This window comes from Salmo trutta, chromosome 14, assembly GCF_901001165.1.
Source record: "Salmo trutta chromosome 14, fSalTru1.1, whole genome shotgun sequence".
In the NCBI taxonomy this organism is placed as follows: Eukaryota; Metazoa; Chordata; class Actinopteri; order Salmoniformes; family Salmonidae; genus Salmo; species Salmo trutta.
Window position 1 is genome coordinate 52221429 of NC_042970.1, and position 17854 is coordinate 52239282.

Below are 17854 nucleotides of genomic sequence, written 5' to 3' on the forward strand. Positions count from 1 at the left end.
CTGGATTGGCTTGTGGGGAAAGCCAACTCCACACTATTTGTCACGCATCTGGAGGAGACAGTGGAAGAAACACATTTGGCAAATCGAAACCTCGCTCATCCAGTGGACCCCAAACGACTTTATCTGTTAATGGGTCAGGAGATGATGCCACTCCCTCGGACTCACATTCTGGTGCTGCTGGCAGCGATATGTGTGGCAGAGCCCCTTACCACCCCCCATGTCAGCGACAACGAGGTCCTGAAACACACAGAGGCATCATTCAGCAAGAGCCAGAACCTAGAGATTGAGAACGACATTGGGAATTTTAGTAATACTGAGCAGGGGGATGGACCAACCGCAACCTCTGCAGCCTCTTTCACCACCACATCTAGCCCTGCTCCTACCCCCACCCCCACCCCTCAGTGCCCAGGTAATCAGGTAATGTTGGTGGGCAGCGACGGCTGTGGGTGCCCTGTTGTCATGGTGAATATTGGAGGAGAGATCTGCACCTACCCTGTGGGATACACTCTGCAGGGGGCAGCAGAGTGCCTAGATAAAGATGAGTGCAAAGGGGAGGGGCCAGGAGCATGCATTCTCCATGCCAACTGCACAAACACACCCGGCTCCTACCTGTGCAAATGTCTCCGTGGTTAACTAATGGGTACAAGAGGATGCCAAGATATTGATGAGTGTGCTCTAGCTGAAGTGACAGGGCTGCAGGCGTGTGGGTCTGGGGCTGACTGCAGGACCACCCCTGGATCCTTCTCATGTTCCTGTCCAATTGGATACGTTATAGCTCTTGATGGACACAGTTGTGTGGACGTTGATGAGTGCAGCTTTGAGGAGCAGTGTCGCAGGGAGCTGGGGAACGTGTGTGTGAACACCCCTGGTAGCTTTGTGTGTCAGCCTGGCTTCAGAGCCGAGGTCCCAGCCTGCATCGGCCTCACTCCCCCCTATCTGAGATATCGACTGCAGCCCTCATCCTCCACATACAACACCCGTTTTGCCAGTCACATTCTGTTAAAGGTCCCCAAAGCACACACACCCCTGGGTCACTCCTCTTTTCAGTTCGCTGCAGCTAACCACTGGAACGAGCTGCAGCAAACACTCAAACTGGACAGTTTTATCTCAAATCAAAATCAAATCAAATTTATTTATATAGCCCTTCGTACATCAGCTGAAATCTCAAAGTGCTGTACAGAAACACAGCCTAAAACCCCAAACAGCAAGCAATGCATGTGAAAGAAGCACGGTGGCTAGGAAAAACTCCCTAGGAAAAACTCCCTAGAAAGGCCAAAAACCTAGGAAGAAACCTAGAGAGGAACCAGGCTATGAGGGGTGGCCAGTCCTCTTCTGGCTGTGCCGGATGGATATTATAACAGAACATGGTCAAGATGTTAAAATGTTCATAAATGACCAGCATGGTCAAATAATAATAATCATAGTAGTTGTCGAGGGTGCAACAAGCACGTCCGGTGAACAGGTCAGGGTTCCGTAGCCGCAGGCAGAACAGTTGAAACTGGAGCAGCAGCAAGGCCAGGTGGACTGGGGACAGCAAGGAGTCATCATGCCAGGTAGTCCTGAGGCATGGTCCTAGGGCTCAGGTCCTCCGAGAGAAAGAAAGAGAGAAAGAGAGAATTAGAGAGAGCCCCACACCACTAGAGGGATGTCTACAACCACCAACTTACCGTCCTAAGACAAGGCCGAGTATAGCCCACAAAGATCTCCGCCATGGCACAACCCAAGGGAGGGGGGCGCCAACCCAGACAGGAAGATCACGTCAGTGACTCAACCCACTCAAGTGACGCACCCCTCCCATGGACGGCATGGAAGAACACCAGTAAGCCAGTGACTCAGCCCCTGTAATAGGGTTAGAGGCAGAGAATCCCAGTGGAAAGAGGGGAACCGGCAAGGCAGAGACAGCAAGGGCGGTTCGTTGCTCCAGCCTTTCCGTTCACCTTCACACTCCTGGGCCAGACTATACTTAATCATAGGACCTACTGAAGAGATAAGTCTTCAGTAAAGACTTAAAGGTTGAGACTGAGTCTGCGTCTCTCACATGGGTAGGCAGACCATTCCATAAAAATGGAGCTCTATAGGAGAAAGCCGTACCTCCAGCCGTTTGCTTAGAAATTCTAGGGACAATTAGGAGGCCTGTGTCTTGTGACCGTAGCGTACGTGTAGGTATGTACGGCAGGACCAAATCGGAAAGATAGGTAGGAGCAAGCCCATGTAATGCTTTGTAGGTTAGCAGTAAAACCTTGAAATCAGCCCTTGCCTTAACAGGAAGCCAGTGTAGGGAGGCTAGCACTGGAGTAATATGATACATTTTTTTGGTTCTAGTCAGGATTCTAGCAGCCATATTTAGCACTAACTGAAGTTTGTTTAGTGCTTTATCCGGGTAGCCGGAAAGTAGAGCATTGCAGTAGTCCAGCCTAGAAGTAACAAAAGCATGGATTAATTTTTCTGAGTCATTTTTGGACAGAAAGTGTCTGATTTTTGCAATGTTTCGTAGATGGAAAAAAAGCTGTCCTTGAAACAGTCTTAATATGTTCTTCAAAAGAGAGATCAGGGTCCAGAGTAACGCCGAGGTCCTTCACAGTTTTATTTGAGACAACTGTACAACCATCCAGATTAATTGTCAGATTCAACAGAAGATCTCTTTGTTTCTTGGGACCTAGAACAAGCATCTCTGTTTTGTCCGAGTTTAAAAGTAGAAAGTTTGCAGCCATCCACTTCCTTATGTCTGAAACACATGGTTTCTATCGAGGGCAATTTTGGGGCTTCACCATGTTTCATTGAAATGTACAGCTGTCTGTCGTCCGCATAGCAGTGAAATTTAACATTATGTTTTCGAATGACATCCCCAAGAGGTAAAATATATAGTGAAAACAATAGTGGTCCTAAAACGGAACCTTGAGGAACACCGAAATGTACAATTGATTTGTCAGAGGACAAACCATTCACAGAGACAAACTGATATCTTTCCGACAGATAAGATCTAAACCAGGCCAGAACTTGTCCATGTAGACCAATTTGGGTTTCCAATCTCTCCAAAAGAATGTGGTGATCGATGGTATCAAAAGCGGCACTAAGATCTAGGAGCACGAGGACAGATGCAGAGCCTCGGTCTGACGTCATTAAAAGGTAATTTACCACCTTCACAAGTGCAGTCTCAGTGCTATGATGGGGTCTAAAACCAGACTGAAGCGTTTCGTATACATTGTTTGTCTTCAGGAAGGCAGTGAGCTGCTGTGCAACAGCTTTTTCTAAAAATTTTGAGAGGAATGGAAGATTCGATATAGGCCGATATAGTTTTTTTTATAATTTCTGGGTCAAGATTCGGCTTTTTCAAGAGGCTTTATTACTGCCACTTTTAGTGAGCTTGGTACACATCCGGTGGATAGAGAGCCGTTTATTATCTCAATCTCTTCATTCAAAGACTCAATCATGGACACGCTTACTGACAGTTGTGGCTGCTTTGCGAGATGTATTGTTGTCTCTACCTTCTTGCTATTTGTGCTGTTGTCTCAACCCAATAATGTTTGTACCATGTTTTGTGCTGCTACCATGTTGTGTTGCTACTCTACCATGCTGTGTTGTCATGTGTTGCTGCCTTGCTATGTTGTTGTCTTAGGTCTCTCTTTATGTAGTGTTGTCTCTCTTGTCGTGATGTGTGTTTTGTCTTATATTTATATATTTTTTTATCCCAGCCCCTGTCCCCGCAGGAGGCCTTTTGGTAGGCCGTCATTGTAAATAAGAATTTGTTCTTAACTGAATTGCCTAGTTAAATAAAGATTAAATTAAATTAAATTACAAACTTGCTATGCTGAATTCTTGATGCACAATCGAATGTGCTGCCATATGCTCCCAGCATGCCCACAAGCGAGTCACAATGGGCGGCCTAAGTGGCATGCGGCAATTACCGATTGCTAGTGACCATGCCCCATCCCACGCCACCTTCGCGCAGCCCAAAGGTCCCCTGCCCTCTCTGCTTCTCACCGCTTTCCTTGAATGGGAAAGGCACTGCGTGCTAGTGAACATGGGGCCAGAGAAAGTGAAATATTCCTCGATATTAAAAAAGACACAAGCTGCAAGTAATAACAACGCAAGATTGTCGAAACGCGCATTTTATGGCTTATAAATGTGTGGAACAAAGTTCTAACAGTCCTGAATAACAACTTACATTAACATACTCATAAAAACAATAGCTCTTTGCTGTATTGGTTGAGTCTCTCTAGTTATGGTTTTAAAAGTTTTGAAATCTCACATTATCAACTTGTGTGCGTTCGAGGCTTCTTCTTTTTTTACGGTCTATGGTGTGAGGAAACTGCAGACATGGTGATCTATCTGATTGGCCAGCGGTAGACTTTTTAGGTGCACTTGATTTGCTCTCTGGGCCTGAGGGGTAGATGAAGTTCTACCTAAAGTTCAGACAAATGAAATGGTTCAAAATGGAAACACTTTGCCTTCCCGGCCCTAGGGCTGTTGAATCAAGTGCAGGTACCATAAGGCTGCCTGTGCACAGAGGTCTTCTTCAGCAAGATGGTGCCGACAGAGAGGGTCGCCTCACTTCTAGTCCTTAGGAAACTACACAGTATTTTGTTTTTTAGATGTAATATTTCTTACATTGTTAACCCAGAAAATCTTAAGTGTTATTATATACAGCCAGGAATAACTATTGGATATCAGAGCAACTTCAACTTACCAACATTACGACCAGGAATACAACTTTCCCAAAGCAGATCCTTTGTTCGCACCACCACCCAGGGCATTTGATCTGATTCCAGAGGCCTCCCCAAAACAACGTCACCACAGAAGTGGTAGACGTAGCGGCCTTCTGGTCAGACTTCGGAGGCGTGCACACCACCCACCACTTCCGAGTATATTACTCGCGAATGTCCAGTCTCTAGATAACAAGGTAGACAAAATTAGGGCAAGGGTTGCTTTCCAGAGAGACATCAGGGATTGTAACATACTCTGTTTCACGGAAACATGGCTCTCTCGGGACATGTTGTCGGAGTCGGTACAGTCACCGGGATTCTTTATACGTTGTGCTGACAGAAATAAACATCTATCTGGGAAGAAGAAGAGCAGGGGTGTATGCTTCATGATTAACTCCTCATGGTGTAATTGTAACAACATACAGCAATTCAAGGGCTTTTGTTCACCTGACCTAGAATTCCTCACAATCAAATGCCGACCATATTATCTCCCAAGAGAATTCTCGTCGGTTAATGTCACAGCCGTGTATATCCCCCCCTCAAGCCGATACCACGACGGCCCTAAAGGAACTTCACTGGACTCTATACAAACTGGAAATCACATATCCTGAGGATTAATTTATTGTAGCTGGGGCTGGGGGTTTTAACATATAATTTAGGTAGCTTTCTTCTCAAATTTGCTATCAGCATATTGATTGTAGCACTCGTGCGGGCAATACACTGGATCACTGCTACTCTAACTTCCTCGACCCAAAAAAGGCCCTCCCCTGCCCTCATTTCGGCAGATCTGATCATGACTCAATTTTTCTCCTCCGGTTCTATAGGCAGAAACTCAAACAGGATGTACCAGTGCCAAGAACTATTCAATGCTGGTCTGACCAATCGGAATCCACGCTGAAAGATTGTATTGATCACGCGGACTGGGAAATGATCCGGGTAACCTCAGAGAATAATATTGATTTATACGCTGATGTGGTGAGTGAGTTTATAAGGAAGTGCATTGGAGATGTTGTACCCACTGTGACTATTAAAACCTACCCTAACCAGAAACTGTGGATGGATGGCGGCATTCGCGCAAAACTGAAAGCGCTAACCACCGCATTTAACAATGGAAAGATGACTGGGAATATGGCCAAATACAAACAGTGTAGTTATTCCCTCCGCAAGGCAATCAAACAAGCAAAATGTCAGTATAGGGACAAAGTGGAGTCACAATTCAAAGGCTCAGACACGAGACGTATGTGGCAGGGTCTACAGGCAAGCACGGATTACAAAAAAGAAAACCAGCCCCGTCACGGACACCGACGTCTTGCTTCCAGACAAACTAAACACATTCTTTGCCCACTTTGAGGATAATACAGTGCCACCAACGCAGCCCGCTACCAAGGACTGCGGGCCCTTCCTCTCCTTCTCCATGGCCGACATTTAAATGTGTCAACCCTCGCAAGGCTTACGGCCCAGACGGCATCCCTAGCCGCGTCCTCAGAGCATGCGCAGTCTGCTGTCCCCACATGCTTCAAGATGGCCACCATTGTTTCTGCACCCAAGAAGGCAAAGGTAACTGAACTAAATGACTACCGCCCCTGTAGTACTCAGTTCTGTCATCATGAAGTGCTTTGAGAAACTAGTCAAGGATCATATCACCTCCACCTTACCGGCCACCCTAGACCCACTTCAATTTGCATACCACCCCAATAGGTCCACAGATGATGCAATCACATGCACACTGCCCTATCCCATCTGAACAAGAAAAATACGTTTTGTAAGAATGCTGCTCATTGACTACAGCTCAGCATTCAACACCATAGTACCCTCCAAGCTCATCATTAAGCTTGAGGCCCTGGGCCTCAACCCCACCCTGTGCAATTGGGTCCTGGACTTCCTGACGGGCCACCCCCAGGTGGTGAAGGTAGGAAACAAAATCTTCACTTCGCTGATCCTCAACACTGGGGCCCCACAAGGGTGCGTGCTCAGCCCCCTCATGTACAGTGCCTTGCAAAAGTGTTCACCCCTTTGTGTTTTTCCTATTTTGTTGCATTACAACCTGTAATTTAAATAGATTTTTATTCATGTAATGGACATACACAACATAGTCCAATTTGGTGAAGTGAAATTAATAAAATAACTTGTTTAAAAAAATACAAATAAATGTAAAACAGAAAAGCGGTGGGTGCTTATGTATTTACTCCCTTTGCTATGAAGCCCCTAAATAAGATCTGGTGCAACCAATTACCTTCAGAAGTCACATAAATAGTTAGATTGCACACAGGTGGACTTAATTTAAGTGTCACATGAGCTGTCACATGATTTCAGTATATATACACACCTGTTCTGAAAGGCCCCAGAGTCTGCAACACCACTAAGCAAGGGGCACCACCAAGCAAGCGGCACCATGAAGATCAAGGAGCTCTCCAAACAGGTCAGGGACAAAGTTGTGGAGAAGTACAGGGTTGGGTTATAAAAAAATATCCCAAACTTTGAACATCCCACGGAGCACCATTAAATCCATTATTAAAAAATGGAAATAATATGGCACCACAACAAACCTGCCAAGAGAGGGCCACCCACCAAAACTCTTGGACCAGGCAAGGAGGGCATTAATCAGAGAGTCAACAAAGAGACCAAAGATAACCCTGAAGGAGCTGCAAAGCTCTACAGCGGAGGTTGGCGTATCTGTCCATAGGACCACTGTAAGCCGTACACTCCACAGAGCTGGATATTACAGAAGAGTTGCTAGAAAAAAGCTATTGCTTAAAGAAAAAAATAAGCAAACACGTTTGGTGTTCACCAACAGGCATGTGGGAGACTCCCCAAACATATGGTTGAAGGTACTCTGGTCAGATGAGACAAAAATTGAGCTTTTTGGCCATCAAGGAAAACGCTATGTCTGGCGCAAACCCAACATCTTTCATCATCCCGAGAGCACCTGGTGGCAGCATCCTGCTCTGGGGCTGTTTTTTTATCGGCAGGGACTGGGAAACTGGTCAGAATTGAAGGAATGATGGATGGGGCTAAATACAGGGAGATTCTTGAGGGAAACCTGTTTGTCTTCAAGAGATTTGAGACTGGGACGGAGGTTCACCTTCCAGCAGGACAATGACCCTAAGCATACTGCTAAAGCAGCACTTGAGTGGTTTAAGGGGAAACATTTAAATGTCTTGTAATGACCTAGTCAAAGCCCAGACCTCAATCCAATTGAGAATCTGTGGTATGACTTAAAGATTGCTGTACACCAGCGGAACCCATCCAACTTGAAGGAGCTGGAGTAGTTTTGCCTTGAAGAATTGGCAAAAATCCCAGTGGCTAGATGTGCCAAGCTTATAGAGACATACCCCAGGAGGCTTGCAGCTGTAATTGCTGCAAAAGGTGGCTCTACAAAGTATTGACTTTGGGGGAGTGAATAGTTATGCACGCTCAAGTTTTCTGTTTTTTTTTCCTTATTTCTTGTTTGTTTCACAATAAAAAATATTTATCATCTTCAAAGTGGTAGGCATCTTGTGTAAATCAAATGATACAAACCCCCCCCCCAAAAAAATCAATTTTAATTTCAGGTTTTAAGGCAACAAAATAGGAAAAATGCCAAGGGGGGTGAATACTTTCGCAAGCCACTGTATTTGGAAGGGTGTGAGAACCATGAGCCTCCTAGGTTTTGTATTTAAGTCCATGTACCTAGAAGAGGACGGAAGCTAGCTGTCCTCCGGCTACACCATGGTGCTACCCTACAGTTGCAGCAGTAGAAACAAATATTTGGGTGTGAGAGATTTTAGTGCAGAAGGTGTACAGGAAGTTTTGAGAGATGGGGTTCCATCCTCCCATGCCGACGGCCTGGTGTTGGATCATTTAGGGCCAAAGTAGTGGGATGGGGTGGTAGGTTTTGGGGATAGTGTATACGATAGATGGTTGTGCAATGTAAAAAAAAATACCTTCCCATTTTCATTGTGACCAAAGTGTGGAATCCGCACTCCGACCTGCGAAAGGCAGCAATATGCAACACAGCGTCTAGTCTACCGGAAATACAAACGAAGAAGAATATATTACGCGTTTGTTTACAACCAGCCTGTTCGTCTTTTCTCCTTCAGACCAGTCCAAGAAATTACTTTTGTGCTTTTTGTTAAAATGGGATGTGATGGTGGAACTATTCCTAAAAGGCATGAGTTGGTAAAAGGCCCAAAGAAAGTTGAGAAGGTATGTAGTGGTATAACGTTAGCTAGCTTTAACCTAACGTAGCAAGCGTAAAATAAACGAGCTAGCCTGCACTTTAGCTAACCTTTTTTCAAACACGTTAGCATTTTTTTTATTTTCTAACGGATGTTTACATGTTTAGCTAACTGGCTTCGCTAGCTAACGTTCGGGATGTTTTTTTTTTTAATCAGGGAAGATGTGTCCGCCCAAACTGAACTAATATTAGATAAATGAAATGTATACATTTAGGTAGCTAGCTTTCTTTTATTAACTAGCTAACGTTAGCTTGTTAATACGCCATGTTCACACTCAGCTAACGTTAGTTCTAACTGCTTTAGCGCCTATTGACGATGGTATAGTCTGACCGAAGATGTTTTGTAAGAGGACCGACGCTTTCTCTAAACGTTAAAACACATCACTTGCGGTACGTTTTTGGAAACATAAGGAACGTAACTACTTTCATATCAGATTAATAGTTTCAAAAAACAAAATGTATGTTCAATTACTACACCTTTTATATAGGGTTATGGTTCCCACACGGCCATGTTACAGAGCTTTTTTACGCAACACACGGCGTGGACTAGCTTGCTGACTGTTAATTAGCATCTGTGACCTGTTGTCACTGAAAAATACTGTCAGCTGCAATTGTGTTAAAACCAGGGGTTGGAACAGAACCAGAAAATAACGACATTTGTTGAGGATCAGAAACGGGAGTGAAAGTGGTCTGTGCTGTTCCGGTGTTGTGCCAAACATCTCTCCCCTGCCAGAATTTCCCCCTCTTCGCGTTCTTCATTGCTGCGACTTGCTTGCTAGTTGAGATTGCTGCTCTTCACTCAGTTGTCAGTTTAGCATACATTTCACTAATCTTAGTAGCAGAAAGCATTTTTGTCAGCAGTTTCGGTGTTTTTGGCGGTTCTAGCTTGTATGGCGCCCTGGGCGACCCCTCTCCATGCACCATGGCTGTTCCCTCTCTATCACTATTCTTGCAAGCAAAGTATTTCAGATATAACCGAGCTAAATTGAATGTGTAAATCTTTCTCCACTACAGGTTGACAAAAATGCAGAGCTTGCTGCCCGGTGGAAGTACTGTGCTCTCAGTACAGAGAAACTCCGGCGCCCTATTGTTGCTTGTGATCTGGGAAGGTGAGGACTTTTTAAAATCAGTTTGTTGTTGTGAACTACCGGTAGTCATATAGTATGACACCATTTTGTATCTAGCAATCTACAATATTTTGTGTTGGCATTATCAGTCTCCTAGGTGTCCCTATTAGATAAATGGATATAATCTTTCATAATATTAAAATGCAATCAGGAAGTAAGTGCTGCTTGTTGATTGGTTGCAGTTAAGAATGAAATGGCGCTGAATATTAGTAGCTTAGATATAGGCTACTTTTAGATACTTCTATCACACATGGATTTCATAATCAAAATGCTTTTCTTCCTTACAGACTTTATAACAAAGATGCTGTGATTGAGTACCTTCTGGATAAATCTGCAGATAGACCCAACAGCGAGGTTGCATCACACCTTCGTGGCATTAAGGTATGGTAATTTTCCATGATTTCAGCTGAGGCCACATATCATTGCGTTATCTAAAGTGAATCAAAGGTGTGTGTGTGTCATTCCACAGGATATAAAGGAGCTGAACCTGACTGACAACCCAGCCTGGGAGGGTGAGAGGAGGAACACCAAAGGGGACCGCTATGAGGACATGCACTGTGCCATGTTCATCTGTCCTGTGGTGGGCCTGGAGATGAATGGCAAACATAGGTACGTTGCTATGGTGTGCACTAATGAATATGACTATATACAAGCATCTCGTCAATGTCTCTGCATCTTATCAATGTCTTTCAATGACAAGCGTGGAGTGGGGCATTTTCACCCGGAAGTGTCATCTCATTTTGTTGAGTTCTGGCACTGAATCATGTGCATTAACCTACAGCCTGAGTGCCAGCCTGTCTGTGATATAATTTTAACTCTGTCGCAAACCGATCTGGGACCAGGTTATGTGCAGTAGGCCTCAGTGCGCATTGCCCCATTTTTTTTTTTTTTTTTTTTTTTTTTTTTTTTTTAGGTCCAATGCAGCCTTTTAAAAAAAAATCATTTCTGGGTAATAATTTTAAGAACCTTACTGTAATTGTTTTCAATTAAAATTGTCAAAAATAAACAAAAAGCTTCTTAGAAAATAGCAGTTTCTCAAGCAAGAATTTTACTAGGACTGTCTGGGAGTGGTCTGAGTGGAGAGGGGGAAAAATGAAAACGAGTTGTTATTGGCAGAGAGGTTTGGAACTCTATTGGTCTGTTAACTAGTTTCGAGTACTTTGCACAAGTACAGTGAAATGCTTTTCTTGCAAGCTCTTTTCCAACAATGCAGTAATCAATATCCGTAGTACTATAAAGTAAAGTAGAACAAAAACACATGAGTAAGTAAGCTATATACAGGGTCAGTGCCAATACCATATTTACAGAGTGCAGGGATACTGGAGTAGTAGGGGTAGTTACATTTTATGTCATTTAATGCATGTGGACACCTGCTCGTCGAACATTTAATTTTTTATCATGGGCATTAAAATGTAGTTGGTCCCGCCTTTGCTGCTATAACAGCCTCCACTCTTCTGAGAATTGCTGTGGGGACTTACTTCCATTCAGCCACAAGACCATTAGTCAGGTCAGACACTGATGTTGGGCGATTAGGCCTGGCTCGCAGTCGGCGTCCCAATTCATCCCAAAGGTGTTCGATGGGGTTGAGGTCAGGGCTCTGTGCAGGCCAGTCAAGTTTTTCCACACCGATCTTGAAAAAACATTTCTGTATGGACCTCGCTATGTGCATGGGGGCATTGTCATGCTGAAACAACTGTTGCCACAAAGTAGGAAGCACAGAATCGTTGAGAATGTCATTCTATGCTGAAGCGTTAAGATTTCCCTTCACTGGAGCTAAGGGGCCTAACCCAAACCATGAAAAACAGCCCCAGGCCATTATTCCTCATCCACCAAACTTTACAGTTGGCACTATGCATTGGGGCAGGTAGCGTTCTCCTGGCATCCACCTAAACCAGATTAGTTGGTCGGACTGCCAGATGGTGAAGCAGTTGGTAGAGCATGGTGTTTGCAACGCCAGGGTTGTGCGTTCGATTCCCATGGGGGACCAATATGGAGAAAAAATGTATGAAATGTATGGACTCACTACTGTAAGTCGCTCTGGATAAGAGTGTCTGATAAATGACTAAAATGTAAAAACAAATGTTAAAAATTATTCATCACTCCAGAGAACGCATTTCCACCGCTCCAGAGTCCAATGGCGGCAAGCTTTACACCACTCCAGCCGAAGCTTGGCATTGCGCGTAGTGAGCTTAGGCTTCTACTGTCAATGTTTGTCTATGGAGATTGCATGGCGGTGTGCTCAATTTTATACAGCTGTCAGCAACAGGTGAGGATGAAATGGCCAAATCCACTAATTTGAAGGGGTGGGGATTTTCTGCCACCAGATCCCATTTGACTACAATACCACTATGGCTGCATTTACATAGGCAATTGTGATCTTTTTTTCACTAATTGGTCTTTTGACCAATCAGATCAGCTCTTTTGCCAAATATTGGGCAAAATATCGGAATTGGGCTGCCTGTGTTAATGCAGCCTATGAACCACAGTGGCAGCTTGGCTTGATAATGATCCCCTGTCCAATCCCAATTTGCTAAAATATCACCATTGCTAAATACAAAAGTTGTGATAAAAGAGGGTGATAATTCCTATGGCAGGGTTTTTTTTTTCATGTACTGATGGTAGCACTATATTTTCCCTTACAATAGACGTGTTGCGTCACAATCTTAGCCCTAAACGTTATGCGATATTGTTTCTCTCAGGTTCTGTTTCCTGCAGACCTGTGGCTGTGTGTTTTCAGACCGGGCCCTGAAAGAAGTCAAGACTGAGATCTGCCACAAGGTAGGACACAAGGTAGAACAGTGCATTCGGAAAGTATTCAGACTCCTTGACTTTTTCCACATTTTGATACGTTACAGCCTTATTCTAAAATTGATTCAATAGTTTTTTCCCTTCATCAATTTACACCATAATGACAAAGCAAAAACAACAGGTTTTTAAAAATGTTTTGCAAATGAAAAAAAACGATCACATTTACATAAGTATTCAGACCCTTTACTCAGTACTTTGTTGAAGTACCTTTGACAGCAATTACAGCCTCGTCTTCTTGGGTATGACGCTACAAGCTTGGCACACCTATATTTGGGGAGTTTCTCCCATTCTTCTTGGCAGATCCTCTCAAGCTCTGTCAGGTTTAATGGGGAGCGTCACTGCACAGTTATTTCCAGGTCTCTCCAGAGATATTTGATCAGGTTCAAGTCCGGGCTCTGGCTGGGCCACTCATTGACATTGAGACTTGTCCCGAAGCCCCTCCTGTCTTGGCTTTGCTGTGTGCTTAGGGTCATTGTCCTGTTGGAAGGTGAACCTTCGCCCCAGTTTGCGGTCCTGAGCACTCTGCAGCAGGTTTTCATCAAGGATCTCTCTGTACTTTGCTCCGTTCATCTTTCCCTCGATCATGACTAGTCTCCCAGCCCCTGCCTCTGAAGAACATTCCCACAGCATGATGCTGCCACCACCATGCTTCTCCGTAGGGATGATGCCAGGTTTTCTCCAGAAGTGACTCTTGGCATTCAGGCCAAAGAGTTCCATCTTGGTTTTGTCAGACCAGAGAATCTTGTTTCTCATGGTCTGAGAGTCCTTTAGGTGCCTTTTGGCAAACTTCAAGCAGGTTGTCGTGTGCCTTTTACTGAGGAGTCTGGCCACTTTACCATAAAGGCCTGATTGGTGGAGTGCTGCAGAGATGGTTGTCCTTCTGGAAGGTTCCCCCATCTCCACAGAGGACCTCTGTCAGAGTGACCATCGAGTTCTTGGTCACCTCCCTGACCAAGGCCCTTCTCCCCCGATTGCTCGGTTTGGCCGGGTGCTCTACAGACAATTCCTACGACCTATTGGGTTGGTTTTTGCTCTGACATGCACTGTCAACTGTGGGACCTTATATTGACAGGTGTGTGCCTTTTCCAAATCATGTCCAATCAATTGAATTTACCACAGGTGGACTCCTATCAAGTTGTAGAAACTTCTCAAGGATGGTCAATGGAATAAGGAATCACCTGAGCTCAATTTCAAGTCTCATAGCAAAGGATCTGAATACTTTTGTAAATAAGTTTTTTTCTTATATACATTTGAAAAATTTCTAAAAACCTGTTTTTGATTTGTCATTATGGGGTATTGTGTGTAGATGGAGGAAAATTTTTTATTTAGTCCATTTTAGAATAAGGCTGTAACGTAACAAAAGGTGGAAAAAGGGAGGAGGACTGAATACTTTCCGAATGCACTGTAAAACATACACCACATCTATTCAACAAGCTGTGCACTACATTTGTCAAATTAGTAACAAAACAAGGTACCACCATGGTTAACTTTTTTGGTTGTTGCGTAAAACCAATAAAAGGGTAGGCTCTCACAAAGTAGGTAGACTCCAATATCTTCATTTTTTTCCCACTAGCAGCAGCAGGGGAAAAAGCTTTTTCACATGTGTTTCAGTCCAAGCCTTCAGTGTGTACTAAAATAAGATATTGGAATGTTCTGTATGCAAACCTACCCTCTTATTATTGAATCAGTTATTACCCTGTCCACACATTTTCCTTTGTTACACACAACCTGCTGTTATAGCCAGTCATCTGTATTTTGACAGTAGGGTGAGTTTTCAAATGGAGGGTGGTGCTGTTTGTGTCTTCTACAGTAGATTAATCAACCTTTAGGACGGCGTGTCCCAGCACAGTTGTCAGACAGGTACATAGAGGTGGTGCTAACTGTGAACCAGTTAGCTGTTTGTGCTCACATGTGAATGATTAACCCTCCGGTGTGCTGTTTTTGAGTTGTTTGAGTTCCATGGAGTTGACCACAGGTCCATTTCTGTTCTTATTGCTTCAATTATTTGCCTTGATATGGAGATACGAATTTCCCTGTTTTGAAATTACAAAATTATACACTGTGGTTTAGCAAAGGAAAGCAAATAAAATGTTGGAGTTACTGTATCTGTTTGCCATCTTGCACATAGAAAAGTAACATGGTGCCTCATTCACCATGCCTGCTGCACTGTGTTCTCACATTTGTATTGATTACATGTTCTATTTAAGGTAAGAATGTGATAGGTGAGGTAGGACACACAATACACAGGAAATCCTATTGAGAAACAGCAGATCACCTCTGAAACATTGATGTGCTGTAACTTTACGACAGTAAAAGCCCTCCTCGGTGTCATGGAAACCAGATAACCCCCCCAGCCCTGTACCTGTCGTTATTCCCAATCCCATGATGCCTCCTGCCAGCTGACCGGAACCTGAGCCAGGCTAAATGAGGAAGCTGCCAGATGATTGGAAACCATGTGGTGCTGTGGTATTAGTTGCAAAAACCTGACCCTAGGCCACACATTGACTAGGGTCTGATTTCAATGATGGACTCTTATTTTTGGGGAGCATAGAGGAGCTACATCACTGCCTCTGATCTCCATCTTGCTAACTACTATTTTGTGTTTTATTCAAGCGGATAAAGTAGTGACGTAGGCAGTGGTGTAGTTCCTCTATGCCAAAAGAGTCCATTATTGAAACGAGACCCTAGTCACTTGGCTAACGTCGAGTTTTCAGGACTACTGTGGAATCGGGAGAGCAGCACAACAGGTCACCTTTCCGACTCCATCAGAGCGTGAGAGCAGCATTGTTGTGGTCATCCACTTGTGGGAATTTTCCTTGCTAACTCTCAAGGGGGAACAGATCCAAGTGCCTTGTCCATTTGCACTGCATGTGATTGTACGATTTGTGTGTGCAAATCGTATCAATAACCCTTTTGCAAAGTCATGAAGCAAAGCAAAGATCAAGCTAAGTTTAGACCAAGTGAATTTCTAACAAATGTTTTAATGTATTCAAAGCATTTGGGAATTTTAGCGAATAGCTAAACTCCCTTTACAGTGAACAAACAACAAACATGTTTTGGATAAAAAAAAAGTGCATGCTGTATGATTTCCACTTTCAAGCCCTTAATATGTTACATTTCTTGAAATCAATAGAAATATGGTTTGTTGTCAAAGTGGCAGTTGAACACCTTAACTGCCTCAACCTAATTCATATTTATTGGACCCTGTTCTCTTAAATTGACAACATACACAATGTAACAATATTTAATGACACTGCAAATGTTTAGGCCTATTTGGCTTATTATACGGTTGTACTTTGCCAGTACTAAGCTCAGAGGGTATCGTTTAGCAGTAGTTGAAATTATCAAAGAACAGTGGGACATTCTTTTTACGTAACTTTAAATAATTATTAACCTATTTTTGTAATAGTTGCAAAACAAATAGGAAACAATGTTAACGGGTCATGATTAGCACATGCAACATGATTACCTTTTAACAATCACACCTTTTTACTGCTCTTTATTAAGCTTTACGTATCAGCCTCAAGGCCTTCATCAGAGCTTTTGTCAGTGTTTTTAATTTTCACCCACTTCGAATGGGATTGGAGTATAAGGAAAACAAGCATATGTTACCAAATATAACAATGTGTATTTCATAAGTATTCTAATAAAGTGTGTACATAATATATATTAAACAAGACTGTGAAACCACAATGAGGACATTGACCCGTCAAGCAAGTTTTCATAAATCATTGGGTACAGTACAAGAAAAAACGTCAGTTATCTGAAGTGGCGGCATTAACTTAAAATGTTCACATTTACTACATAACAATCACAGACAAACATATATAAAGCTGTCACACAATATAATAGTTTACTTTTAAATGGGTTATTTTTAACATGTAATCGAATGTGTAAAAAAAAAAAGAAATCTGAGAAAAAAAGATTTTGTGTTAACGCAGCCTATGAACCACAGTGGCAGCTTGGCTTGATAATGATCCCCTGTCCAATCCCAATTTGCTAAAATATCACCATTGCTAAATACAAAAGTTGTGATAAAAGAGGGTGATAATTCCTATGGTAGGGTTTATTTTTCATGTACTGATGGTAGCACTATATTTTCTGCTGATTTTGTACGTTTGCCCACTGACAAAGAAATGATCAGTCTATAATTTTAATGGTAGGTTTATTTGAACAGTGAGAGACAGAATAACAATAAAAAAATCCTGAAAAACTTATGTCAAAAATGTTATAAATTGATTTGCATTTTAATGAGGGAAATAAGTATTTGACCCCTCTGCAAAACATGACTAAGTACTTGGTGGCAAAACCCTTGTTGGCAATCACAGAAGTCAGACGTTTCTTGTAGTTGGCCACCAGGTTTGCACACATCTCAGGAGGGATTTTGTCCCACTCCTCTTAGCAGATCTTCTCCAAGTCATTAAGGTTTCGAAGGTTGACATTTGGCAACTCGAACCTTCAGCTCCCTCCACAGATTGTCTATGGGATTAAGGTCTGGAGACTGGCTAGGCCACTCCAGGACCTTAATGTGCTTCTTCTTGAGCCACTCCTTTGTTGCCTTGGCCGTGTATTTTGGGTCATTGTCATGCTGGAATACCCATCCACGACCCATTTTCAATGCCCTGGCTGAGGAAAGGAGGTTCTCACCCAAGATTTGACGGTACATGGCCCCGTCCATCGTCCCTTTGATGCGGTGAAGTTGTCCTGTCCCCTTAGCAGAAAAACACCCCCAAAGCATAATGTTTCCACCTCCATGTTTGATGGTGGGGATGGTGTTCTTGCGGTCATAGGCAGCATTCCTCCTCCTCCAAACATGGCGAGTTGAGTTGATGCCAAAGAGCTCCATTTTGGTCTCATCTGACCACAACACTTTCACCCAGTTGTCCTCTGAATCATTCAGATGTTCATTGGCAAACATCAGACGGGCAAATATATGTGCTTTCTTGAGCAGGGGGACCTTGCGGGCGCTGCAGGATTTCAGTCCTTCACGGCGTAGTGTG

General features: G+C 43.4%; 1 protein-coding gene across 3 annotated transcripts in view; it reads left to right on the forward strand.

Annotated features, from left to right (window-relative positions):
• Window positions 1–8705: 8705 nt before the first annotated feature.
• The window catches only part of LOC115208366 (replication termination factor 2), a 44445-nt gene continuing 35296 nt past the window's right edge, over window positions 8706–17854 (forward strand). For 2 of the 3 annotated variants that reach the window (XM_029776364.1, XM_029776367.1), the window contains exons 1-5: window positions 8706–8888; window positions 9934–10028; window positions 10334–10427; window positions 10516–10655; window positions 12746–12824. In XM_029776364.1, coding sequence (XP_029632224.1) covers window positions 8820–8888; window positions 9934–10028; window positions 10334–10427; window positions 10516–10655; window positions 12746–12824 — 477 coding nt within the window. In that variant the 5' untranslated portion in view covers window positions 8706–8819. The remainder of the gene's footprint in view (window positions 8889–9933; window positions 10029–10333; window positions 10428–10515; window positions 10656–12745; window positions 12825–17854) is intronic. The other variant, XM_029776366.1, reaches the window with a different exon arrangement.